The following is a 25,337-nucleotide window of genomic DNA, read 5'->3' as shown; positions in this document are numbered from 1 at the left end:
TCTGGATGCCGCGGTAGTTGATGTCGCTGAACTCCTGGGTGTTCTTCTTGGCGCGCTCCATCTCAGGGTAGGACGCCATCGCCGTGAAGGAGCCCTTGCTCTTCTCATGGTCCTGGTGGTATCTCACCTGGACACACACACACACACACACACACACACACACACACACACACACACACACAGGACGGATGTCAGGACTCAGTTGGTATGGAGACTGAGATTGCGATCACCAAAATGCTTTTTGGGGGGATTTGATCATTTGATCCTTGGGGAGTTAACCAAATTACACTGGCCTTAAAAAACAGGTAAAAAGTGAACTCACTCCTGAGATGTTGAGCTGGGACTCCTTGACGCGCCTCATCTCCGGGGTGTCCAGGACGAAGGCGGCCTTGCCCTGCACCTGCTTGCGGAAGCTGTCCGAGTACAGCACCTGGTGGGAGGCAGCGGCAGGGAGGTTACGCCCCGTCTGAGGACCTCCGGGTCTCCGTGAGGACTCCTCCGTCCTCACAGACTAACGTAGCGGCCACCGCACAAAGACAACACCATGGGAGGGAGGAACACGGCAACTACACAGGCGACTACTACAGGCTGCCACCAGGGGGGGGCGTTACGGGGCTGACCTCAGGCACAGGAATTAGATGGGGGGGGGGGGGGGGGAGGAATGGGTAAAGCATTGAGAGACGTACAGGTAAAAAGAGTGTGGGCCAATCTAATCCACACTGAGGATGAGACAACGGAGGTGAGAGGGTAGTTCCGACAGCACAAGAGTTTAGTGTTGGTGGTTTAAAGATTAAATACACAGAAGAGATTTACCCTGGGAACAGAGTTAATGTGATTAACTGGTGCCAAAGGACGAACGCGTTAGGGAAGGGGGTTAACTAGGGGTACTACTGGAGGGTTGCTAAGGAAGGGGTGGGGGGAGCGGCATGTCCTTGAGGGGGAAGACAGAGATACTTGGGGGGGGTTTGGGTTCTGGATGTACCGAGCTAATGTGTTCTTGGTTCCGTTTGACTCGCTCCATCTCGGGAGTGAACACCACAGGGGTTCCCTTGGCCTTACTGTCCTTATACAACACCTACAGGACACAAGCACAGGGTCCCCGGAGGGACAGTCAGAGCGCAGAAGACATTCAAAGAGAGCACACGCACGGGACAGCCTTCAGAGACGTGGATCTGAGCTGCTAGCGCAGCGCGTTCCGGGACCTTGTGTTAAACACAAACCTCCTGTTGTTGCCCGGACATTTGCCCGGGGTATTTCTGTTCTATCTAATGTATTTGAGCCTATTCCTGTTTTAATGATCAATTAATCCATGTCTGAGAAGTTGGTCCCATCGTGGCCGATTTTTAGGATCTGGGATGTAGCATCCGCAGAACCCACAGCTCTTCACACACACAGCAGGAGACTCTGAGGGGCGGCTGGACCTGAGGGCAGAGGTCAGCAGAGGAGACGGCGATCACACACACACACACACACACACACTAAGAGAGGCCTAGTGGAGCTATGAGGAGGATGTAAGATGAACCAGCACTGCAATTCACACGCTGAGCCGAGAGCTCAGCTCTTTAAAGGGCACATATGCAACAACAAAAAAAAGTAAGGAAGGGAGCGCATGGATGGAAGATTAAAAGGGGAAAACCGGCCTCATTGAGAGGTGGCAGCAGGGTCCAGCTTGTGGTAACTGAAGCGTTGATGGAGGAGGTGGTTTTGGGAGCCAGGGACATTGGTGGATGAGCGATGAGGATGGTAAGCATGAACCGATGAGGAGTTAGGCGGATCAGAGGGATCTATTGTCTACGTTAAACCGTTAGGAACCACACAGGTTTTCAGGATGGGTTTTTTTCTGGATCCAGTACCGAGCTGATGTGCCTCTGGTTCTCTCGGACCCGCTTCATCTCGGGGAGGTCCGATATGGACGTGCCTTTGCCCACGGTGTTGCGGTACTTAATCTATCCCGTACCGTTGGTCCGCGGGTTCCCAGCCAAGAGGATAAAGAGAGACAGCAGTGAGGACACAGGAGAACCGACACACGTGTACACAACCTAGTGCTTATTATTCACAGCATGGCTGGTGTGGGAGCCTCGGAAACAAGGAGAGTCGGGAGTTAATATGGAGAGAAATATAGAAATCATTAAGAAATGGCTTAAGGATACAGATTAAAGTGCGACAGAGTGCAAGCTGCTCAGGAAAATGAATCGTGTTAGAGGAACACTGGGAGATCAGCAACAGCACTCGTTAGTAAAAAACAAAAACTTGAAGGGTTTGATGAAAATGAACAAAGGTTTGGAGGTTTGAAATGGTATTTGGTCTGGCTGGAGGCTGTTGAAGGGAAGTCATGGTTGGGAATGGTGTACAAATGAGGAATGGGGGGAGGAGGGGGGCACAGGGGCAAACCGGGGGGTGGGTGGTGGGGGTACCGTGCTGATGTTCAGCTGGTTGCGTTTAACTCTCTCCATCTCAGGGGTCTCTGATATAGAGGTTCCTTGTCCGAGTCCTTCTTTGTACTGAAGCTTTAAATAAGAATGTTAAAAATAGGTCAACAAGTATGCAGGTAAAAGTTTCCATACTGAAAGTCTTGAAACTATTTTCATGTAGGAGTGAGGGGGGGGGGGGGGGTGAGTGAAGGAAAAAAAAAAAAGGAAAAACATAAAAATTCAGCGGGATGAAAATCTGAAAGGAACAGCAAAATAATTAGCAATAGAGCCACAGTCAGATCATCAGCTCATGACTTGGGAATGATTTGGGAATGGAACAGGGATTCAGTTAGGATGACAGGAAAAGCTGTAACAAAAACAAAACCTTATTTCTATCATTACTGCTCTTGGCTCTGGGATGAGAATGAGGTCAGAGGAGTGACTTTTAATTGGGTTGGGGGGGGGGGGGGATCACTCTGTGGTTCTGGTCCACTACCGAGCTGATGTGCTTCTGGTTCTCTCGGACCCGCTTGACCTCCGGAAGATCCTGAATGGCCGTGCCTTGGCCCAAAGATTCCTTGTATTGTATCTACCGTGTCAAGATGTACAGCAAGACAGTGAGAGAGACAATAGGCAGCCCAGCTACACAGTAAATACTGCCCCCATGGAGGCCATGAACACCTCAGGATGGTAGCCGTCACCAAAGCATAGTACATGGTGTAAAAACAATGTCAAAAACGTTGCATCATTTCATTGTTGTCTCTGATAAACTTTTAATATATTATATGAAAATTATATTTTATGCATATTATATTATATTGTGAGTTACAAAAAAGATTTAATTAAGTCTGTTACCTCAGCGTTTAGACATGATTAAGTGGCGTGTTTAGAGGGGAAAATATTTGAATTAGTGCAAAAATAAAGAAAAGAAAAACTGGGGACATTTTAAATGATGTAGATTAAAAATGGCGGTCAATTGCTCAGGGATTTAGTGTCCAGCTAGCCTGGATGCTAGCTAGGGACGGACCAGGCGGTAGGGGAGGGGAGGTGGAGGATGAAGGGTAACGTGAAGAGGGGTAGCTGGCCAGGGTTCAGGGTCACAAAGTACCGTGCTAATGTTCCGCTGGTTCATCTTAGCCCGCTCCATTTCTGGGGTCTTAGGCACCGTGGTGCCGCCTGCCAGGTCATCTTTGTACTGAATCTTCACAAAGATCAAGAATGAAGGCATCAACCCAAAGGTAAGCCACTGTATCCCCCCAACCCCCCCACAAAGGTTAGCCACTGTATCCCCCCCAACCCCCCCACAAAGGTTAGCCACTGTATCCCCCCCAACCCCCCCACAAAGGCTAGGTTGTTGAACTCCCCAACCAGCCCACTACTGAAATACAACTGTGATTGAGGTACAAGTTTCATTGTTTTTTCAAAAAAAATTTTTTTGCTTTTATATTGTTTGAGATGCCAGTTCTGGGTTACCAAAATAAAGTATATTTCATTAAGTCTGTAACTTTAGTGTTTAGACATGATTAAGTGGTATGTTTAAAAGAAAAAAAAAGAAAAAATATTTGAATTAGTGCAAAAATAAAACAATACATTTAAATGGTGTGGATTAAAATGGCGGATAAATTGCTCAGGGATTTAGTGTCCAGCGAGGTCCTGGATGCTAGCTAGGGACGGACCAGGCGGTAGGGGAGGGGAGGTGGAGGATGAAGGGTAACGTGAAGAGGGGTAGCTCGCCAGGGTTCAGGGTCACAAAGTACCGTGCTAATGTTCCGCTGGTTCATCTTAGCCCGCTCCATTTCTGGGGTCTTAGGCACCGTGGTGCCCCCTGCCAGGTCATCTTTGTACTGAATCTTCACAAAGATCAAGAATGAAGGCATCAACCTCTGCCTCTGTATTACATCACACCCCCGAAGTTTACGTTTTCTAATTCACCCGCAGCTTCACTTCATCACCCTGTAGATTTGCTTAATTATTTTGCTTTAGCTTTTAGCTTTTAGCTTTAGAGCTAAAATACGACTGTGACCGAGATACGATGGGAATTGAAATACACTTGTGATTGGAATGTGGGAGCGATTGAAAAACAAGTGACGATTCAGCTGTCAGTCCAGCTGAATCATTCGATGTCCAGCAGAGTTGTGTTGCCATTGGAAGGAATTGACAAAACACGTACAGATACAAACAATGATGGAGCTCAACGTAGAATGCATGAACACAGCATACAAGCTATGCACTAATAACTAACTACTCCGTTATGGTGTTACACTCACATGGCAACGAGACGCAGCGATGTTAGGCTCTCACATTAGAAAGGCTAAGCTAAGGGGAAAGAGCACCAAAGACAAAGCTTAATGGAAAAGAGAGGGCTGCATATCAGCAAATGTTAACTTAGAATATAAGATTAAAGAACTCGAGGTAATTGAGGTTAAGAGTGTTAAAGAGACTGATTCCAGGGTAGGTAGGTACCGAGCTGAAATTCTTTGTATTCTCTTTAACACGAAGCATTTCAGGGGTGTCCTTTACGGTCAACACTTTTCCCTTTATGATTTTATGGTCTGCCTGGTACTGAAGCTAAAAGAGGAAGATAAAAAGGCAGAGACGCAATTAACATGTCCAACAGAATCAGGCAGCACAGGGCTGTGCTGCCTGTGACAGCACACAAAACCATTTTGACTTTTCCCTTGTCTTGTATAATAACTTTCATCATTCAGCATTCCTAAAATAATAATGATAATATACATCATGAAATATTTAAATAGAATATGCTGAATATACTGCTAGATTCGATTAGTTAGGACACAGGACAAACTGGGTCTTACGGTCATGGTGTCACAGTGCTAAAACCTGGTGAGGTTTCTCATTCTTGGTGTGCTACTTACGGTGCTGAAGTTCTTCTGGTTCTCACGCACTCTCTGCATCTCTGGGGTGTCAAACACAGGCACATAGTGGGACATGGTCTTCCCAGCCTCTGCCTTGTACTTGTTCTGTTGGACAGGAAAGCAAAGGGGAACACAACACACAACAGAGATGTAGAGATTTCACTCGAGCAAGAGATACTTCGTTATCTTCAAATTAAAAGTATGACTATGAAACAATTTATACAGATGACCACGTTCACCAACACAGCAAACCTCCCACACCGCCCCATCCCCGCCACAATCACGGTATTCCGTCAGTCCCCCGCCAGCAGCTACCTGGCTGATGATGTTCCTCATCTGCTGGGCGTGGATGATGTCGGGTGTGTCGATGACGGAGGTGAAGCTGGCTCTGTCCAGCTCCGCCGTGTGCTTGTACTTAGACTGTTGAGGGGCGACAGGAGCCGTCAAGAGGAGCACACCAGCTCAGACTCAAGACAACGTTTGTTACCGTTGAGTGTACAGAAGGTGAAGGTTGTCGTTCAGACCTGACTGAGGATGTCTGTGGCGTTCCTAGCCCTCATGAAGTCCGGGGTGTCCGTAGCCAACGCCAACATGCCCTTGCCCTTGATCTCCAGCTCCAGGGACTTCTTGTACTCCCTCTGCAGACATGACAAGCCCGCAAGTACACATACATGCACAAGTACACACACACACACACACACACACACACACACACACACACACACACACACGTTATTAGACAGGGTGGAGGAATGCTAGCGGACAAAGGAGTAATTTGGGATGTGGAGGGGCTGCAAAACCGAGCCAAAATTCAATCCAAAAATAAAGAGGGAAAAGGAGGATAAGGCTTGGTTTAGGAGGACACTAACACACAGACACACAGGGCAGTGGGAGGCTCCATTTAGAACTGAAAGGTAAACACAGCATTAGTTATCCATTGCAGTGTGTTACAAGTTATGGTTTAGAGGAGTAGATTATTAGGCGATGAAGACACCAGAGTCAAACCATGAAAAATACCAAAAAATACACATCACATTTTTCAGATAAGAGATGTGATGTAGCCAGAGAGAAATGACACCCAATCAGTAACCCTGTTAGTCAGACGACCCAGAGGAGATTCATTAAAGGGAGTGTGAGGTAGGTGGGTTTAAGGGGATGGTGCGTTTAAGGGGACGGACAGAGGAGTTCAGAGCGGGATGGATGGAAGCCACTTCTGAGAGTGGTTCAACAAGCCATGTCAAACCCCAACGGTTCGTTGGTAAAAACCAGTCCTACCTCACTCAGGATATGAGTGGCATTCTTTGCCCGCAAATGCTCTGGAGTTTCCTCCGGTGCTGAAAGCCCTTTACCCTTCACCCCCTCCTCTAGATCCTTCCTGTACTCTCGCTAGAGGGAGAGGAAGAAGAACACAAGAGACTGCAAAGACCAGCAAACACACAAACATACATACAGACACGGGCCAGGCCGAACACAAAGACTGGCCACAAAGTCACCAAGCCTCAGACTTTCCAGGCCTATAACTACATTAAGCATAGAGTAAATAGGCCATGACTTGAATATACATTTCCTTATTGCAATACTGCAGTGGAATGTATATTTAATAGGGGTGTAACGATATGCAAATTTGTACCAACATTTTTCGGAACATGTCTAACAGTTCGATGCACATTTCATTTCGGTGCGTACCAAATTATTATTATTTTTTTCTTTTTTCTTTTTAAGAATTTTTTTTAATTGATTATCACACACTCTGTGAGTGTCTTGTCCTGCTGTTGTGTCGAAGACCACAATTGAAATAAGTCCTGGACTTTATTGTGTTTTTATCCTCAATTGTATTTGATGTCTTTGCATGTGTGTAAGGTATTTTGTTGTGTGTATATCAAAATCAAATCAAATAAAACAATGTTTTTTTTTATAAAAATACAATTTTAACCCTGCTGTACCAAAAAACCATACCGAATCGTGACTTAAAAACCGAGGTACGTACCGAATCCTGACTTTTGTGTATTGTTACACCCCTAATATTTAAGTCCAAATTGTGAATGTAAGTATTACACGTTTTAATACACCTCAATAGATTTTGACTGTGGCTAGAGGCATTGGTGAGCTGGGCAGGTAGCCTGATAAAATTCGACAAGTTTAACAATATTTTATCAGATATAGTGACTGAAAAACATAAATGACAACAAAGCATTTAAATGATGATGGTTCATCAAGAAATTCATGCTATCCTATAGTGTAGCAGAGACTCCTATTAAATGCCAACTTATAATAGACAGGAAAATATATTTAATATAAATATATTTAAATATAAATATATTTAAATATAAATATATTTAACATAAATATATTAAAAAAAGAAACTGTTAACATGCAAAGCGGTTGCAAATCCAATGCTGAAAGGGCAATCCAACTCCATGATGATGGTGATGGTGATGGTATTTGGGTCTGACTTGGATGAGGTCGTCAGATACACACACAGGCAGACGTTCAGTAAGAAGAAACAATACACTCTAAACACTCAGACGCAAGATGAAGTACAGTTAGTAGCTCTTTAAAACCACTGCATAGTGAACCATGCAAACTAACCCAAAACTAGAATGGATGGGAGTGGGAGATGTGTAAAAGAGGGAGGTCATGGGATAAGCAATGGGAGGAGCGGAGGGTTTAAGGTAATAGAACCAAAATGGAGGTGCTTAGGTTGATGGAAGGGAGGTGGGATTTGGGTAAATCAACCTTATTTGAGTTACCTCGCTGGCTATTTTGGTAGCGTGTCTGACATGTATCATGGCGGGTGTGACCTCCAAGCCAGAGAGGTTCTTGCCCCGCATTCCCTCCTCAAAGTCCTTCTTATAGTCTTTCTATTGGCCGAAGAGACAAGATGAGTCAAGGGCACAGACATGGCTTGGGTAGACAACATGCAAGCAGTGCCAGATCACAATGCAGTCCAACCTGACACCCTCTCTCCGCTTCACAGCAACTCCTGCTTTTGTACCCATTTCATGTTTGTTTTTGGGAGTTTTAAATGTGTGCATGTGTGTATGCATTTGTGATACACACATAGTTTATTCGGCGTTTGAAATCCAATACAAAGTATGACATACCTTTGTTTTATCTGGAAGCGCCAAGGAAAGATGATATTCTCTTACAGGGCTGTCTTAGATATTATTTAGATAGGGACTGATGCTAAAATGCTACTACTTCAAAAGAGGTGCTTGGCATGTTTAATGTAAGGATTAAACCCTGTTTGTGCAGTGTTTTTTCACCAAGTATGGAGCAAGTCAGGGAATCACATTCCCTGGTGTTTTCAAGGAAATGACCGCCTATTGTACTGAAACATTCAAGGTAAACCCCAACAAATATTTCACAATATAATAAGTGATGCAAAATCTACGTAATATTGTATTGGCATTTCAAAACATTGAAATGATTTCACAAACATAAGTAGACGATTACACCATTGCCAATCCAAAAAATCTAACCAGAACAGCTTAATAACTAGAGGTTATCAGCACCAGTGTCCCGGAGTCTGCTGGGCTTGAGAGGGAAGACCCCTGTAAGGAAAAGGTTAAGGCAGCTGGAGACAGCATTGAGGCAGGCAGGGTCAATGTACCTGGCTCTGCATATGCTGCGCCTCCTTGGTGCTCACATATGTGGGAGTCTCAAAGTCCAGCATGGCCTTGCCCTTCTCCTTCTCATACTTCGCCTTGTACTTCACCTGCAAAGGGGTACAGACGCCGGTCAGACGCCATGCATGGGGATGGGCACGGCGTAATACACACACTCAACAGATCCACATACATAGACGTGGAGTCTTACACTACCCACAAGGAAATCCTAAAGAATGCATTTACTATGGCAAATGTGGAGCTGAAACATTTCCTTTTTTTTCTTTCTAGATACATACCGGTTACCTTTTGTAACAAAGTCTAGATATTGTGGATGAGCAGTTAACTGCTGCATGTAGAGCAGGGATGTGCTGCCACAGCACATGGACCAAGGGGTCAGGACCCTATGGCTCCACAGCCATACTTGCCTCATTCGGTGGTTGCATATGGCTGACCCACAAGGGGCGAAAACACATTGGATTCCAAAAATGGAATTTGACACAAAATATTGTATAGAAAGATGTATTTCTAGGATGCAAAGCGACATTTTTGTTTTGTAGTGAGTGACAAAGCTAGGGTAATTTGCAGGTCAAATTAACAACATATGCGTATTTACCGTGACACCACAATCTACAAGGTAGATAATGAACTGCAGGAAGAAGGAATACGACAAAGCATCATTCTTTCCAGCCTAAATGGGCATGTCTTATTCGCAAGGAATGAATATGTTCCTTTTTCTTTTGCTCTTCGAACAATCAGACGTCATTTCTTGGTTAATGGCTTGACAAAATTAAAATGTTCCCGGCACCTGGAAGATGGGGGCCCCGCCACACCCGACGTAAAGAGGGGCCACTTACGTTGCTCTGGAGCTCAGAGGCCTCTTTGTGGTGAAGCTGCTCTGGTGTGTCAGCGACCACAAGGTAGTGACCCTGACTGTCCTTAAATTTCTTCTTGTAGCGGTACTAAGTGGACGAGGGGGGGGGGGTCGATTCCCATTCAAGGGAAAAAAAGAGTCAAAGGGAGGAAAGAACGGGATAACAGGGGGAGAAAAAAACTGCCATCCATTTCATAACTTTGAAAAAAGATCTTAACATTTTTCAGAATGGGTGGATTAAAATGGAAAGGAAAAGGTTGCCCAGAGAAGTTAAATGTAAGATTATGAAATACTGATAATTAATCGGATATTCTAATTATTAATTTGATGGGACTTTTTTTAATGGAAAAGGTGATTTTTTTAGGATGATAGGAAGAGGTTAAACTAATTTATGGATTGGGAAAAAGATACGGAGGAGTAGAAGGTTATAGGAAATGGTAGCATGAGAAGGATCACTACCAGATAATGTCCCTTATTGGCTGATATGCGGATAAGAGCAAGTGGACTATGAAGCATGGAGCGACTGACCGCGATGAGGTGGTTACAGCTCGTTGCGATGAAGAGGAGGTTGGATTGGATATTAAGGACTGAGGAGACACTCAGGTCACATGGTACCAGTGGGACCATGGAGACCAGAACGACTCCCATGACCTTGGGGTTGCGGGAGGGGGGGAGGGGTAGTTGGGTAGTCGGGTGTGTTAGGTAGAGGGGTTGGATGTGTTAATGACGCCTTACGTCACTGGACAGCTTGCTGGTGCTCAGGTTGTGCTGCATGGACAGGGACTCGGCCATGTCGGTCACAGGCTTGTGGATCTTCTTCAGGTCCCCCTTGTACTTCACCTGTAGGGGCGGAGCAGTGGAGGGTTGGTATGGAGATGCTGATACCTCATCCCACACTTTGACTTCAGTCAAAAAATAGGAATTATCATCATCATCATCATAATTCAAGTACCAATGATAATAATATTAATAACAATATTAATCAACATAATAATCTTAACAATAACACAAAAAATACTTTACAATAATCACAATAATAATCATAAAAGACCCTTGAAATGAAGGCATTGGACCTTGACTGCACCCCAAGCCGTACCTCACTAGCCAGGTTGGTGGCATCCTTCAAGGTCTGGTAAATCTTACTGTCCTTCAGGTCATACTTTGGCTTCTTTCCTTTCATCTCCTTATCAAACTTCTCATGGTACTTCACCTGGTGGAGGGGGCGGGGCATACACATCAAGGTGAGCCATAGCCTATAAATATTTATATATAGAACACAATAACAGCGACACCACTTCGTAGGGAATGCATTCAGCTGGGTGGCCTACTGTAGAACAAGGGAATGGCGAATAGCTCAGAATAAATCCTTGTTTTCCTTCTGTACCCGTTGTTATACAGGAGGAACCACCACTGAGGGAACGTTGGGAAAATTACAAATCCCCCATGCATCTTGTGTTTCGTGCCAGCAGTAGCAGGAGTGTGAAAACAGATCAACAAGAAATTGCACCAAACAATTGGAATCAAACATTCCAATTCTACAGTCTGTTCATATACACACACACTCGCACACTTACAAACACGCAAACGTACACACAATACAGACAAACAGACACACACACACACACACACACACACACACACAGAAATACACAAATACATACACACACATAAATAAACACACTTCAACCTCAGTATATAATGCAGGGTATATATGGTAGGGGTTGGAAGTCCATATGTACTTTGCTATACTGCGGGTCTGCAAATTGTCCTTCTCAAAAAAAATAGGTGAGTGGACTGAGGCAGACCTCTTATATTAACAACAGAGAGGATAAGGCAGGTGTGGCAAGGCACTTGTACATCCAGCAGTAACTATGTTTCAAGTTTATATTAAAACTTTGGCCACTTTCCCCTCTTTGTGTGAAAGGGTTACTATGCCCCCTAGTGGTGAGAACTGTAGTCGACTGCTGGAAACACAACAGTGTGGAGGAGACAGATGCAACCACTTATTCACATCACAACAATCTGTGTAGACAACGGAAAACCACATTCAAGGGATATCAATCAAAAACAAATACAGATACTGACTGATTGACTATATTTGGGCCCATATAGAAACGCATTTGTTTGCATGTTACAAATAAAAGTATAAAGAAATACAGATAGATCGACCTCTAGCTAAACCCATAAAGCTTTTGTATTTTTCCTCAAATTAGCCAATCAGTCAGTCAACAACAACAAAAACCTTATGGGCCAATAGACATTGAGTGAGGCCTCCCGTCCATCCCCCGGCAAGGGGGAGGCTTGAGAGGCCATCCTTCCTTACATTACTAGTCAGAGCACTCATTTTCTTAGAGTGGCGCATCTGGAGAGTGTCATAGGAGGCTGCTCCATGCAGCGCGGACTTGGCATCAACCTACAAAGCGCAGTGAAGATGGAGGAATGAGAACAACACGCATAGAAACACACATATACACAGACAAGGACAGGATGAGAGAGGATGAGAGACAGAGGCCGGTAGAGTGAGGGTGAGGAGCAGGAGAGGTGAGACAGCAGAGAGCAGACAGTGGTTAATAGTGGGGGTGATTTGAGACCATGGGTTAACAACGTGTATTAAGAAGACAATGAGATCATACATGGATGGAAATGGAAATGGTGAAGCACTATCTAGCGGCTAGCATGACTATAGTAGTATTGTTTGCTACTGTGACGTGCATAGAACTGAGGAGGGCCTCAGATCAAACAACCACTGCTAGAGGGGTCATTCCTAAGAGGCTGGAGCAAGGGCACGTTTTTGCCATATGCATGACATCTCTGCTGAGCTGGGGGGTGCAGAGAGATCTCACATGAAAATACACATCTTCAGCAGTGCAGTGATACGACCACGGAAACACTAGGGAGAAACAGTAGATCAAGGAGGGGTTTGGGTGGGGGGGGTTACCAGGCTGGTCAGCTTGGAGACCTCGGTGGCCAGAGCAATGTCTGGGCGGTAGGTCAGAGACCCCCCGCGGCTGGCCTCCTGGCGAGCCTTCTCACGGTAGCCCACCTGTAGGAGATAAGACCATGCATCAATCAAGGAACCAGCGTATCGACGTTGGTGGAATTTAGTAGGTTCAATTTAAGAGCGATTATTTGAGTGTACTTTGTTAGGAATGGCTTTGCCATCCTTCAGCTATTTGTAAGTGAAATGTGTTGTGAGAACATCTGTTTTGAGTGCCAATGAGCCAATTACGATTTTAGACAGCTCCCAGCTAATTTCTGACCAATCAGGACATCTGTCTACTGATTCTAATTCTAATTTTGCCTGAAAAACACAGGTGCGTGAAATGCAAAATTACTCAATGGTGGAGAAAACTAAGGGGTGGGAGCAGAGAAGGAGGCGATTACATCTTTTTTCTCTTTTCTGTACAACTCTCAAATATTTGCTGCGGCAGCTTTAAATTGTCACTACATAATAACGCATATGAAAGGGTTTAACGTGTGTGTGTTTGTGTGTGTGTGTGTGCGTGTGTGCTCACATCACTGATGAGCTTGGCAGCCTGGGTGGCCTTCTTGATGTCGGGCCGGTCGATGGTGGTGGTGTAGTGCAGGTTGTCCTTGGCGTCACGCTTGTAGGCATACTTCAGGGGTTTGGAAAAAGATGAAAAGACTGCAGCGTGAAAAAACGCTGCTGTGATACCTGTATGTTGTTTGTGTTGGTGTCTATTACTGTGCATTTTGTGTTTTCTCAAGGACTCCCCGTGAAAAACAAAATAGTTATCCTTCAATAGATATTTAAAACATTGTGTGTCACACATTAGCTTCAACGGTGCCAACTCTTCAGGGACGCAGACTGGGACTTACACTGCTCTGGCTTTTGGCCACATCTATGGCGTGCTGAACATCAGGTGGAACAATCATCCGGTTGTACTTGGACTGGCCCTTCTCCTTCTCATACTTCGACTTGTATAATTTCTGCGATCCAGAGAAAGCGAAAGTGGGGAGGGTTTCAACAAACAATCTGCCCAAGGCGGGTGAGGTACCCAAGGGGGTAAAACTGTTGTTGTTTCAGTTTAGTTGAGTTTAGTTTGCTTACCCCGCTGATAAGCTTGTTAATCTCCTTGCTGTGGACAGTGTCTCTGGTCTCGGCCAGGGTGGTGAATGAGCCGGACTGCATTTCCTTCTTACTGGCCTCCTTATACTTGCTCTGAGGTGGGGAAAGAGCAGCTGTTAAGAGATGCATTATGGCACAGCTAATAGACAGGTCTAATAAATGTACCATATATGAACACTACCGAGTGGCTTTTGGAAAGGAAAGAGGAGTGTGTATGTGTGAGAGAGAGAGAGGGAGAGGGAGGGAGAGAGAGAAAAAAAAGGTCCTATGTTGTTTTTAAAGGGTTCATTTGATGTCTTAATGAGATAATAATTCATGGTTTGTCAGTTTCTTACCTCAGACGCAAGAGTGCGCACAGCCTTGGCGTGTAGGATCTGTGGACTGTCTGCAACAGGATTATAGTGTCCCTTCGCCTTCTCATACTTCTCCTTATACTTTACCTGAAGGGGGAGGGGGAACAAGAGAATACTGAGCCACTAGAAACACAAATAACTTATACAACGTATATGCATTTAAAGGGTATTTCTGGTATTATAGATAGAGTTGTAGATATGATAGCTCTGCAGAAAAGCACAGGGATTTAACATTATCCCCCTGGTTTTCCAATGGAAAGGATAGGTGTCCTGAAATATTCAAAGGGTTACGTGAGAAATCTGGAAGCGTTACTTACATCACTGGCCATCTCACAGCCCTTCTTGGCCAAAAGAGTGATCTTGTCATCCACGATAGGCATTACACATCCCTTCATCATCTCTTTGTCGTACTTGTACTCAACCTAGGGGGAGGAAAGGTATAGTGAATCTCAGACCTGCTTGTGTTATATTGTCTTGTTTTGAAGGTACTAAGAGAGCTGCCTCACATCACTCTGCTGGAGGGTGTTCCTGGAGTGGCTGATGAAGTCAGGCCTGTCGACGGTCCAGATCCACTTGTTCTTAGTGGCCTCGTACTTCTTCTTGTAGTCCAGCTAAAGTTGGCAAAATTGACACTCAAAATGGTCACCGGCTGAAGTAGGACGTTATTTGAGCAATCATTAGATCCCTCATCTTACGAATGGGGAGAAGACTCACGTTGGTGGTGTTTTTGTACGCCTCCTTGGCGGCGCGGATCTCGAAAGCATCTGGGTCCATGTTGATCTGCGCCTTGGCCTTCTCATACACCTCTCTGTACTTCAGCTAAACACACACACACACCAGGAATAATGATCACATCATTACATGGACATACACAACCGGAAACCTCCAGGGTTGAACAACCCCACAAATAGTGTAGAGCTGGTTTGGGCAGATGAAGGTAGGACTTACATTGCTGGTGAGCTCCTTGACCTTCTTCATGTGGTTCTGTAGCGGAGTGTCGTAAGGCAGGCTGTATCCCTTGGCCTTGTTCTTGTTGTACTCCATCTTGTAGACGATCTAGTGGGGGTGGATATCAGGAGATAGTCGTCTCAGATGGATCGAGATTAACATGAAACAACCTCCTGAACTACCACTAGACTTGGAGAAGTAAAATGTGAAGAAAGAAACAAAACTGACCCAAAACTATTGAAAAGCAAAAGAGAGACTTACATCACCGATTTTCTTGCTGCGCTTGTGGGACTCGTACTCGGGGGTCTCCAGGATGGAGGTGAACTTGGACTTGACACGCTCATACTGCTCCCTGTACTTCAACTGTGCGAGGGAGTGGTTTCAAATAAGCAGAAGTCAGGAACACACACCGCTGGGTCAAACTGTATTATTAAGGCCAATTCTAGTATTCTTGTGAAGACATTCAATTATATTCAATTAATAAAATATTTCAATTTGTCTTAAGTGGATGTTGTAAAGCTCTTACATCGTATATATACATATGATTGGAGCGGATAGTTTAGTACATGAGTGTAATGCATGAGGATGTGTGTAATGAGGTGAATGGATGCATGCTTGAGAAGGCTACATGCACAACAATCACAATACATGCATGGATGATATTTTGTTTGTTAGGTTGAGTGTTTGAATGACTTACACTGTGTGACACCTTACCAATGTTTGGTTAAAAAACAGCAGTGGTGTCCCCTTAGATGTTGGTCACCATGGTATTTTTCTGTCTGGTGAGGAGTTTATTAGCTAGTAGGAGTATTTTTGCTAGACTGCGTTTGTTGCACACTGCTAATAATTCAGAAGGCAATGGAGATATTTCAAAAAGAAATGCGTCGGATTTTACCGTTTCAACCGTTCCCATTAACGGACCTCGCGACTCCGCGGGCGTCAAACTAATCGCACTGTTAATGTTATCATCTATTCGTATAATGAAAGAAAACGAATGTGTTACTCATAATAAATATTATTTTCTATGCAACACTTCGGTACTTGACTGAGTGGGGTGACCAGGCGTCCTATTTTCAGTTGTGAAGCTTTGTTTCGTGGATGTAATATTTCTAACAGGTTATGCGTGAGATTTATTAAGTCTGTCCAATGGCACGCGCTGCCAAGCTAAAAAGACGTTGATTCAAATAACGGTCTGCTATGCGCTATGGAGAACGATAGGGCGCACATGAAATTACTTAAAAGCGAACATATGTCGTAAATGAAGAAATCGAAAGTTAAGTAGTTTATGATTTGTCGTTTTCATGTATTAGCTAAGTCCTTGTGTTGAACACGATTTTCGCATTTTCACAGAAGCCGCTTCGACAAGACGCGGACGGAACAAGCATTTTCCACGAAAGATAAGAACAAGAACACGGTTGCCAAGACAACGTAAGTTTGCGGTTCTTAAGATTAATATTGTACATATGTGCCTGTAGCTGATGGATGTCAACTCTTCTTTTGTCGCCAATTTCGTCCTCTTGAAACTGGTCACCCTACTCCGTGTTAAATTTCGACTCAATCCATAGTCGAGTGGCTACGGCTATATTATCTGAATATATGAGTCTATAGAAATTAGTATAGCTATATTTGTGAGGGAATAGTTATACCCGATGGGTTTTAAACTGATGTATAGCTACAGCTACTACAGGTTGGAGGAGTTTGTAGGATTTATTGGCATCTAGTGGTGATGTTGCAGATTACAACCAACTGAATCCTAAACTAAGAAAGATGGCGTTCTCTCTAGAGCCGTCGTTCCGTTCTAGGCTATTGTAGAAACAACGCAGTGCCACATGGCAAAATCCTCGATGAAATCAGTATTGATCATCAGCATAGATAGACTACAGATACTTCCAGATCATTTGATAGTTCTAATGTTAGAGATTACAACTTTAACTAGCGGATTGGTGACCAAGTACAAACAGAGGGTAGGATGGGGGTTTTAAGAGTAGAGCGTGGGCATGAAGTGGGGTAGTTACTGATCATTTAGATTGGCATGAATGGAGGGGAAGAGATGCTAGAATGGGAGTAAATGGATGGAGTATGGCTACACACCCTAGAGTAAGGCTGCACACCCTAGGGCCCTTTCCAGAGAAAATAACAAGGAACTGTCTTTTCTCATTCCTTGACAGCCAAAGTTGAATAGGCTTTTATATATGAGGTTTGTGGACAGGGCCCTGAGATGAGGCCCGGCTATACTGCTCTGAAGTGGTTTACCTTACTGCCCAGAATGGACTGGTAAAGGGCTGTGAGGATGTCGGGGCGGTGCAGCTCATTGCAGCCGCTCTTTAGCAGTTCCTTGGCTCGGGATTTATATTTTGCCTGTCCATATGTTCACACACACACACACACACACACACACACACACACACACACACACACACACACACACACAGCCCAACGTACATACACATACACATAGCATGCCATAGTTGAGGAAACATGCAAACAGCAGGTGGGACACTAGAGATTAACCTCCGAGGTCCAAGCTGTTGTTTTATTTTCCCCACTGAATCTGTGCCCTCAGTGACAAACCCCATATTGAGTCCCGCAGATTTTAAGTAGGCATACAGGGCACGATAACGACCGCGTCAGGACTGTAGGCACAGATTCGAGAGATTCAAGCACACTCAAGATATTTCTCCAGTTCTTGCGACTTGAGTGGCATTTGTTTGGGACTCCTGCAACAGGAATTAGAAGGTGAGGGATAGGCGAGAGTCAGATAGAGAAAGTGAGGTCATAGCCATGCGACGTCAACCGTCGGCAGGTTGCTGTTGACCTCATGCAGCGGGCTGGCGGCCCGGGGAGCAGGAGGAGGCACCAGAGCCCCGCCAGGTGGGTTACCTGGCTCATCTTGTTGTTCTCCCTGGCCAGCTGGTATCTAGGATCGTCTGTGGTAATGGTGAACTTATCCTTGTTCTTCTCATAAGACGATCTATATGACCTCTGCTCAGAACGGTCAAAAGGAGGAAGTTATAAAAACGAACAAAACAAATCCAGAAAAGGAGCGGTTCTGTGCTGTGAGATCTCAGCTATGAGGCTTTTTTTGGGAGGAAGAGGTTAAGTTATTAAGTGTACAGAAATACATCAATAAAGCGAAGTCAGACAACCGAGAACAAAATGATGGCTGTACAGAAACACTAGGCCCATAAGGAAGCTGGTAAATTAGGTTTCCTTCATTGTTTTTACCTTCAAATTTGAGAATCCAACTGAGATCCATAAAGATAGAACAAAAACAAGCTTTGTCATGAACAATTATTTCTTTTTCTTTTTTTTTATGAAATCAAACTGCAAAATAAATCCAATTGAGGCATCTGAATAATAAATCCTTGTTTGGGATCTTTGGGTTGGTCGAACAAATGGGCTTACGTCATTGATGAGGGAGGAGGCGTTCTTGACGGCTTGGAAGAACGGCGTATCGCAGGTGTACTTGAAGTTGTATCTGTTCTTCTCGAAGGAGGCTTTGTACAGTCTCTGTTGCCATTGAAAAGAAAGGACAACGCAAATTAGCGTAACGTACCAATACATGATAGCGGCGAATCACTGGGCAATTAGGGATGTCATTATTATTCATCATATTACTCACCCCACTGTATAGCGACTTGTTGATATCTGCTTGCACCATCTCAGGTGTGTCCCACACGAAGCAGCCAATACCCTTCATCCAATCAAGGTCCTCCTTGTACTTGACCTAAAAGCAAGGTCGGAAAGTATCCGGTGAATCTGAATCTTTAACCGTATGTGGACAACACTGCGTGTCCATGTGAGTTTCATGTAATTGTGGTGTGAGTTAGTATTCTGCACTTACGGAGCTGATGTTTTCACCCACAATCCTGTTGAAGAAGAACTCGGGGCGGTCAGGGATGGACTTCCATGTTCCCAGAGAGTTGATGTACTTCTCCCTGTATTTAACCTGCAAGATTGACCAATACAGTGAGACAGCGCCAGGGAACAGGAGCGATATACATCTTTGAGGAAAAAGTGACTGTAAGGTCTTGCTGAAATACTCACCTCGCTGATGTCATCGGTGACCCTGCGGTGGCAGACGATATCCAGCGCATCCTTGACTGTGTGGTAGTGGCCCTTGTTCCGCTCAAAGCTCTCCTTGTATCTCAGCTGTTGAAACCATGATAATGAGCTCACATGTATGCCACACCGTCATACAATAATACACAGAAGAATGTCAACCACTGTGGTCTGAACTATGAAAACAAGGGTTGATCAGAAGAAGAAACTGAAGCAAAATATAATGCAAAATACTATCAATATAATTTATAAGGATGACGAATAACCAGCAGGCATACTCACGTCACTGGACTGCAGGTAGGCCTTCTTGGCACGGATCAGGATGGGTGTATCAGCGATGGCTGTGTACCTGTGCTTCATCTTCTCATACTGCTCTTTGTATTTGTTCTAGCAGGATAGGAAGAAAAATATATATATCTTGCATGGAATACAATGCATTTCAAGCTTACTTGTAACCACGAGACACCTCTACTTCTGCAATACAACTTTACTATAGAAAGTGATCTGACTGAGAAAACCAAGACCAGAAAATAGCATTATAAAATGACTTATAAAATGAATACTTACATAGCTATTGACCACTTTCATAGTCCTAGCATGGCCCATTGCTGGGGTTTCGACCTCCGGGCTGAAGTGGGCTCTCTCCTTGGAAGCCAGATCGGTGTACAGGAACTGAATTTGAAAAGGAAACAACATAAGTGATTAAAGGTCATGTGTAGCCCATGTGAACCATAACATTTGAACATGATAGTAAGGGGACAGTGGTGGAAGTGTACGGAGACTTGCCTTGTTGGACAGCTGCTGGGCCCACTTCGATCTCTGGACGTCCACAGAGTCCAGAGTGTTGCTGACCTTGGCCATGTCCGCCTTGCTTTGGGCTTTGTAGAGCATCTGGAGATGGACAGAGGATCAGCAAAGATGCAGATACTAGGCTAGGTCTTTCGTTTTCAGACAAGTGACATGGATTTTGACCTTACAGATACACATGTATAATTAGCAGACTCGTATTGCTTGTTGGACTCACCATACTCATGTGGCTCTTGAGTTCAGTCACACGGTTGTACTCGGGTGTGTCCAGGACCACTGAGAACTTGCTGTGGTTCTTCTTGGCCTCCACTGGATAGTTGTTCTGCAAAGACACCCAGGGTACAATGATGAAGAAGAACACCCCAAATGAACAGGGAACAAAATATAAACTGAGGTTTCTAACAACCCGAGGGGAAGGAAAGCTTAATAAAATGATCCCCACCTTGAATTTGGTGATGTTGCGGACGTTGACCATCTCTGGTGTGTCATACATGAAGCACCCCAGGCCTCTGAGCCACAATAGATCCTCTTTATAGCGCAGCTGAAGACAAGGGGAAAGCAGGTTGTTAAAATCAGCAGCATTTGATGACAACGAATCACGCTCTCAGATTGTCTCAGATGTCCGACGGTACAAGGTGAGTTTACGTACGTCGCTGGTGATCTGGTTGACGTGTTGGCAGTGCATGAGCTGGGGCGTCATGGGCATGTTGATCAACTGGCCCTTGGTGTTGTTGTACTTTTCTCTGTAGCACAGCTAGGATTGGATACAGAAGAAAACAAGGTATGCATACTTGTATTGTTGAAAGGTTAAAATTATGATTTCATGTTTCACATCTCATGATTTGGCATTCGATAGAAGTGTGAATACTGCTGCTGAATTACCTCACTGAGGTTCTCCTGGTTCAGCTTCACTTGTCTGATGTCAGGGGTGTCGAGGGTGGAGTGGATCTTGTCCTTCTCCTTCTCGTATTTCTCGCGATATAGACGCTGACCAAGGGAAGAGGAGGGTGAGGATTAGATGGATGTGACATCCATTAAAGACACCAACTGACACAACACATTATCCGACACAATTTACGACTAAAGACGATGAATTGATAAATGCCCTACATGTTATTTGTTTACACAGTATTGTAGTTGTGTTGTTGTAATCCTACCGGGTTGAGGACCTGGTTGACCTTCCTGGTGTTGACAAAGGTGACACCCTCTGGGTGAAGAGTGTAGCCCGTTGCTTTCATCATCTCGTAGGCTGCCTTGTACTTGACCTACAGAAAAAGCAAAGATCCAGTCACTATGCCCCTAAGAAAATACATTTAAATATAAGACTTAAAGAATGAAGAGAAAGCTTGAGAGACATACACTGCTGGCGACCAGGCTGTTGTTCTTGACTTGCTTGACGACTGGGGTATCATTGGTCATCGAGTATCCAGTGGCCATGGAGTTTTTGTTAGCCTCCTTGTACAAATTCTGTACCGAGACAAAGAAACGAAATAAGTTATATAGAAAAGCACTGCCAAGAATATAATACCAAAAAAAAGCTAAAAGCTAAGTTGTAGAAATTAGTTATTTTCTAAAAAAGTCTTAATTCAAAGGTCTACTATCTTACTTCACTCTGGTTGTAGTTGGCCAGACGGGCCCTTTCCGTTTCCATGGTGACAGCAGGTGCGGTGTTGGTGCCCTTAATGTTGGCATTGTAGTCAAGGCGGTAGTGCAACTGGAAATTAAAATAGCCAAAAGAGAAAAAGGAGATGGCAGTTAGAAGATGATTTTGTGTGTAATTATGGGGAATTCTTAACATATGATCATAGTTGTAAGACTCACATCGCTCAAGTTGACAGCGTTCTGCTTAGCGGTCTCATAGGTTGGAGTGTCCAGGACAACGGTATAGTCTTTGTATGCCTCCACGGCCTTGGCTTTGTACTTGTTCTGAAAGAAAGAGAGGGAAACCACAAGCACACTGCTATTAGTGACCCCCCCTCTAACTGTACTGCACTGCAGTTATCAATGGCTGGATTTAGAGCGCTGGTGTCCAACCTCGCTCTGCTGATCACCGGCATTCTTGACACGGAGGATCTCCGGAGTGTCCCAAGCATAGCAGCCGATGCCCCTGAGGTAATTCAGGTCATCCTTGTAGAAGATCTGAGAAGCGCACATACAATGATTAAAGGAATGGTCAGGATTGTGGTTGCAGATTAATGAAACATTCACTAATGCTTTTCAAATGGAATATATTGATTTACATAGGCAGATTTTAAATAACATCCTTATTTGAGCACTCGACTCCTGTTGTGACCATTTGGGTGTAATCAGAAAAAAAGTGGTACACTAGGCCCTAGGTGATGGTTACTCACATCACTGAGCTGCTCGTTGACCTTGCGGGCCTGCACGAACACCTGCATGTCGGGCAAGCAGACCCATTGGTGCAGGCGCTTGCGGTAGTTGACCTCGCTGACATTTTTCTGGACGTCGCGACCAGACACAATGTCAAGCATGTCTGCTGGGATGTGGTTCTTGGCCTTGGTCTTCTCATAGTCCTCCTTGTACAGGCGCTATAAGTGGAGTTGGTTCCGGGGGGGCGGAATAATAAATGAGTCATTTTGACTTGGGACTAATAAGATGAGTAAAAGTATGTAAAATACAACAGATGTTGTGGCAGGGTAGGTCAATGGTGAAACTCCATGACCTTCAGGAAATGCAACATCTATAGAAAACAACCACGTACGTCGAGGTTGAGTTTCCCGGCCTTGATGCAGCGAGCAGTGCCGGGATCGTCCTGCAGACACTTGGGCAGGCTGTAGAGAGATTTGAACTTCTCATAGTCCTCCTTGTACTTCACCTAGACGGTTGGAGAGAGCATGGATTGGTTTGAAATCAGGTTTATAGTTCTTGGCCCCATTTTACAGTTAAAGGGAAATTTAAAGATGACCCAACACAGTGTGTTGAAAGAAATGGAAAGCACTACTTAGGGATGGGTCAGAATATTCGATTATTCGATTATTCGTTCCCGAGGGTCAAAGCCGATTTCTAACATTTGGACCGTTAACATTTTTTATTATTATTAATCATGTACAGAAAAACAATATACACAAGCATAAATATTAATATATATCCATACAACACAAACACTGATCACTGTTAAAGTTTGTTTTTTTGCGTTTAAGATATTAAGTGATTTCTTGCCGATGATCCATGGCTGCCTTTGTGAATGTCGGCACACATCGAATAATCGATTATTCGTTCATACCACCCACTGATTATTCGACCATGAAAATTTTGAGTTATTCACATCCCTAGCACTACTATGAACGTCAAAGGAAGGACATGAATGGTTTGACTTACACCACTCAGGATGACCTTCTGTTGCTTGGCGTGCATCATGGCATGCGAGTCATGGGGAATTTTGTAGCTCTTGGCCTTGATCTTGTCCCAGGCAGCTCTGTAGATGTTCTGTTGAAACAATAAAGATTGCCTGTGTTATGAAAGGTGCTCATGAGACATGGGGACGGGTTCTCGTCCCCCATGGTGCATGTATGCTGAAGCTTACGTTACTGAAGAAGTGTTTGAAGTCATGACATCTGGCATAGTCATGAGTGTCCAGGATGGTGGTGTACATGTGCTTCTCCTTATGGTAAGCCTCTCTGTAGTTAAGCTGTGGGAAGAAAATATGTATAATAATCAACCCACAGCTAGCTGGATAGTATTATTTTTACGATGACACATCCGGCAGTTCGCTGAAGTATTGTATTACTGAAGCCTTAGCCCCTCACCTCACTGGCCCAGGTGCTACCCAGGATAGCAGTGACATAGACTGGGGTGTCTGTCACAATGGAGTAGTTGTTGAATTCCTTCTTGCCTGCTTCTTTGTATTTCAGCTGTAAAAGTACAAATAACACAGGGGAAATATCAAATGTATGACAACATACGTATAACCATGTCTTTCAAGGTGGTGTACCATGAGATCATTGATGACGATTGATCGTTTATTGATCATACTTACTTCACTCTGCAGATCGTAGGCCTTCTTGGCACGGACAATCTCAGGTGTGTCCCACACATAGCAGCCCATGCCCTTCATCCAGGTCAGATCCTCCTTGTAGTACACCTGTTTTAAAATAGCAACACCAAGATCATTAATATCATCAAGCTCAAGACCACGATGAACCAGAAAGTGTCTGCTGATAACCTACCATGTTTTAGGGAGATGTCTTATTTATATTCCCTAATTTATTCCTTCTATGGCATTTCAATGTTCATTAAAAGACTAAGATACTGGTGCGTTACAGGGTCATAAAGTAAACCTTGACATAGTCACATATCCATGATCATCCAAAGACATTACAGCTACAGCTACAGCTACGTGCTTGTGCGTTGAGTGTACGCACATCACTGAGGATCTCATTGCCCTTGCGGGCACGGACGGTGTCTATCTGGTCGGGGGGGCAGGTCCACTGGTGCAAGTGGGTGCGGTAGATGACATCGGTCAGCATGTCCTGGCACCTCTTGGCCACCTGGTTGGCAATGATGTCCGCTGGGATGTGGTTGTTTGTCTTGGTTTCTTGGTAGTCCTTCTGGTAGACCCTCTGAATAGAATAAGATGCACAGACACATGTTACATTGGATGCTATTTTCCTGCAATGTTGTACATTTTGTGTATGGTGATATTGACTGTGATCAGTTGATAGGATCCTCACCAGAGCCTTCGCCTTCTCCTGTTCACCGCAGCGCACAACCTCAGGGAAATCCACCAGGGTGTTGGCCATGTAGTGGCCCTTGGCCTTCTCATGGGATTCATGGTACTTTGCCTGTTTTGATCAAGGTATTACGTTAAAAGAAAACAATGTAATGTCATGTAAAGCCCTAAATGCCATTCAACTCAGTGGGATGCGACTTACATCGCTGATGATCTCCCTGCCCTTCTTGCCAGACAGCAGAGGAATGTAGTCCTGGTTCAGCTGATAGCCAGTGGCCTTGCTTTCATCCCAACCTTGTTTGTAGGATTTCTAAAACAGGAAAGTAAATATTAGAACCAAATAAATGTGTGTGTTTCAAGATAGATTATGTTAAGAAACAAATGAATTAGCAAAGAATGAACAAAATAGTGGATGAATGAATGTGCACTAAAGTTACCTCACTGATGTTCTTGGCACACTCCCTGCTGTGGGCCAGCTGAGGCGTATCCTCTGAACCGATGTAGTGTCCCTTCTCATTATTGAAGGTCTCTTTGTACTTGAGCTGTCAAATTGTAAAATACAATAAGATAAACAGCAGCATTCTAGGCATGTTTGTAAAGAAACAGTGTTGGGGATTG

General features: G+C 44.4%; 1 protein-coding gene across 5 annotated transcripts in view; it reads right to left on the bottom strand.

Moving 5' to 3' along the window:
- neb (nebulin) overlaps positions 1 to 25,337 on the bottom strand; it is a 63,420-nt gene that overhangs the window by 3,805 nt on the left and 34,278 nt on the right. For 2 of the 5 annotated variants that reach the window (XM_084478633.1, XM_084478634.1), the window contains 47 exons: positions 25,157 to 25,261; positions 24,922 to 25,029; positions 24,721 to 24,831; positions 24,412 to 24,609; positions 24,027 to 24,131; positions 23,797 to 23,901; positions 23,574 to 23,678; positions 23,369 to 23,476; positions 22,752 to 22,865; positions 22,381 to 22,578; positions 22,064 to 22,168; positions 21,851 to 21,955; positions 21,636 to 21,743; positions 21,389 to 21,496; positions 21,187 to 21,294; positions 20,912 to 21,016; positions 20,679 to 20,783; positions 20,472 to 20,570; positions 20,247 to 20,351; positions 20,009 to 20,113; positions 19,790 to 19,894; positions 19,505 to 19,609; positions 19,208 to 19,312; positions 19,005 to 19,109; positions 18,783 to 18,887; positions 18,566 to 18,670; positions 18,041 to 18,142; positions 15,422 to 15,523; positions 15,161 to 15,268; positions 14,927 to 15,031; positions 14,719 to 14,823; positions 14,530 to 14,634; positions 14,195 to 14,299; positions 13,842 to 13,952; positions 13,610 to 13,720; positions 13,285 to 13,386; positions 12,708 to 12,812; positions 12,093 to 12,182; positions 10,866 to 10,979; positions 10,505 to 10,609; positions 8,901 to 9,005; positions 5,812 to 5,925; positions 5,603 to 5,707; positions 5,288 to 5,392; positions 983 to 1,075; positions 323 to 430; positions 1 to 127 (listed from right to left, as the gene is read on the bottom strand). The exon at positions 1 to 127 is cut by the window's left edge and continues 60 nt beyond it. In XM_084478633.1, coding sequence (XP_084334759.1) covers positions 1 to 127; positions 323 to 430; positions 983 to 1,075; positions 5,288 to 5,392; positions 5,603 to 5,707; positions 5,812 to 5,925; positions 8,901 to 9,005; positions 10,505 to 10,609; positions 10,866 to 10,979; positions 12,093 to 12,182; positions 12,708 to 12,812; positions 13,285 to 13,386; positions 13,610 to 13,720; positions 13,842 to 13,952; positions 14,195 to 14,299; positions 14,530 to 14,634; positions 14,719 to 14,823; positions 14,927 to 15,031; positions 15,161 to 15,268; positions 15,422 to 15,523; positions 18,041 to 18,142; positions 18,566 to 18,670; positions 18,783 to 18,887; positions 19,005 to 19,109; positions 19,208 to 19,312; positions 19,505 to 19,609; positions 19,790 to 19,894; positions 20,009 to 20,113; positions 20,247 to 20,351; positions 20,472 to 20,570; positions 20,679 to 20,783; positions 20,912 to 21,016; positions 21,187 to 21,294; positions 21,389 to 21,496; positions 21,636 to 21,743; positions 21,851 to 21,955; positions 22,064 to 22,168; positions 22,381 to 22,578; positions 22,752 to 22,865; positions 23,369 to 23,476; positions 23,574 to 23,678; positions 23,797 to 23,901; positions 24,027 to 24,131; positions 24,412 to 24,609; positions 24,721 to 24,831; positions 24,922 to 25,029; positions 25,157 to 25,261 — 5,167 coding nt within the window. Of the gene's footprint in view, positions 128 to 322; positions 431 to 982; positions 1,076 to 1,853; positions 1,947 to 2,414; positions 2,508 to 2,907; positions 3,001 to 3,519; positions 3,613 to 4,874; positions 4,980 to 5,287; positions 5,393 to 5,602; positions 5,708 to 5,811; positions 5,926 to 6,562; positions 6,674 to 8,037; positions 8,149 to 8,900; positions 9,006 to 10,504; positions 10,610 to 10,865; positions 10,980 to 12,092; positions 12,183 to 12,707; positions 12,813 to 13,284; positions 13,387 to 13,609; positions 13,721 to 13,841; positions 13,953 to 14,194; positions 14,300 to 14,529; positions 14,635 to 14,718; positions 14,824 to 14,926; positions 15,032 to 15,160; positions 15,269 to 15,421; positions 15,524 to 18,040; positions 18,143 to 18,565; positions 18,671 to 18,782; positions 18,888 to 19,004; positions 19,110 to 19,207; positions 19,313 to 19,504; positions 19,610 to 19,789; positions 19,895 to 20,008; positions 20,114 to 20,246; positions 20,352 to 20,471; positions 20,571 to 20,678; positions 20,784 to 20,911; positions 21,017 to 21,186; positions 21,295 to 21,388; positions 21,497 to 21,635; positions 21,744 to 21,850; positions 21,956 to 22,063; positions 22,169 to 22,380; positions 22,579 to 22,751; positions 22,866 to 23,368; positions 23,477 to 23,573; positions 23,679 to 23,796; positions 23,902 to 24,026; positions 24,132 to 24,411; positions 24,610 to 24,720; positions 24,832 to 24,921; positions 25,030 to 25,156; positions 25,262 to 25,337 lie in introns of all 5 variants that reach the window. The other 3 variants (XM_084478637.1, XM_084478636.1, XM_084478635.1) reach the window with 3 other exon arrangements.

This window comes from Micromesistius poutassou (assembly GCF_964030765.1).
Source record: "Micromesistius poutassou genome assembly, chromosome: 14".
Lineage (NCBI taxonomy): Eukaryota > Metazoa > Chordata > Actinopteri > Gadiformes > Gadidae > Micromesistius > Micromesistius poutassou.
Note: the sequence above shows the minus strand (reverse complement) of the source record. Positions and strands in the feature narration are given on the sequence as shown.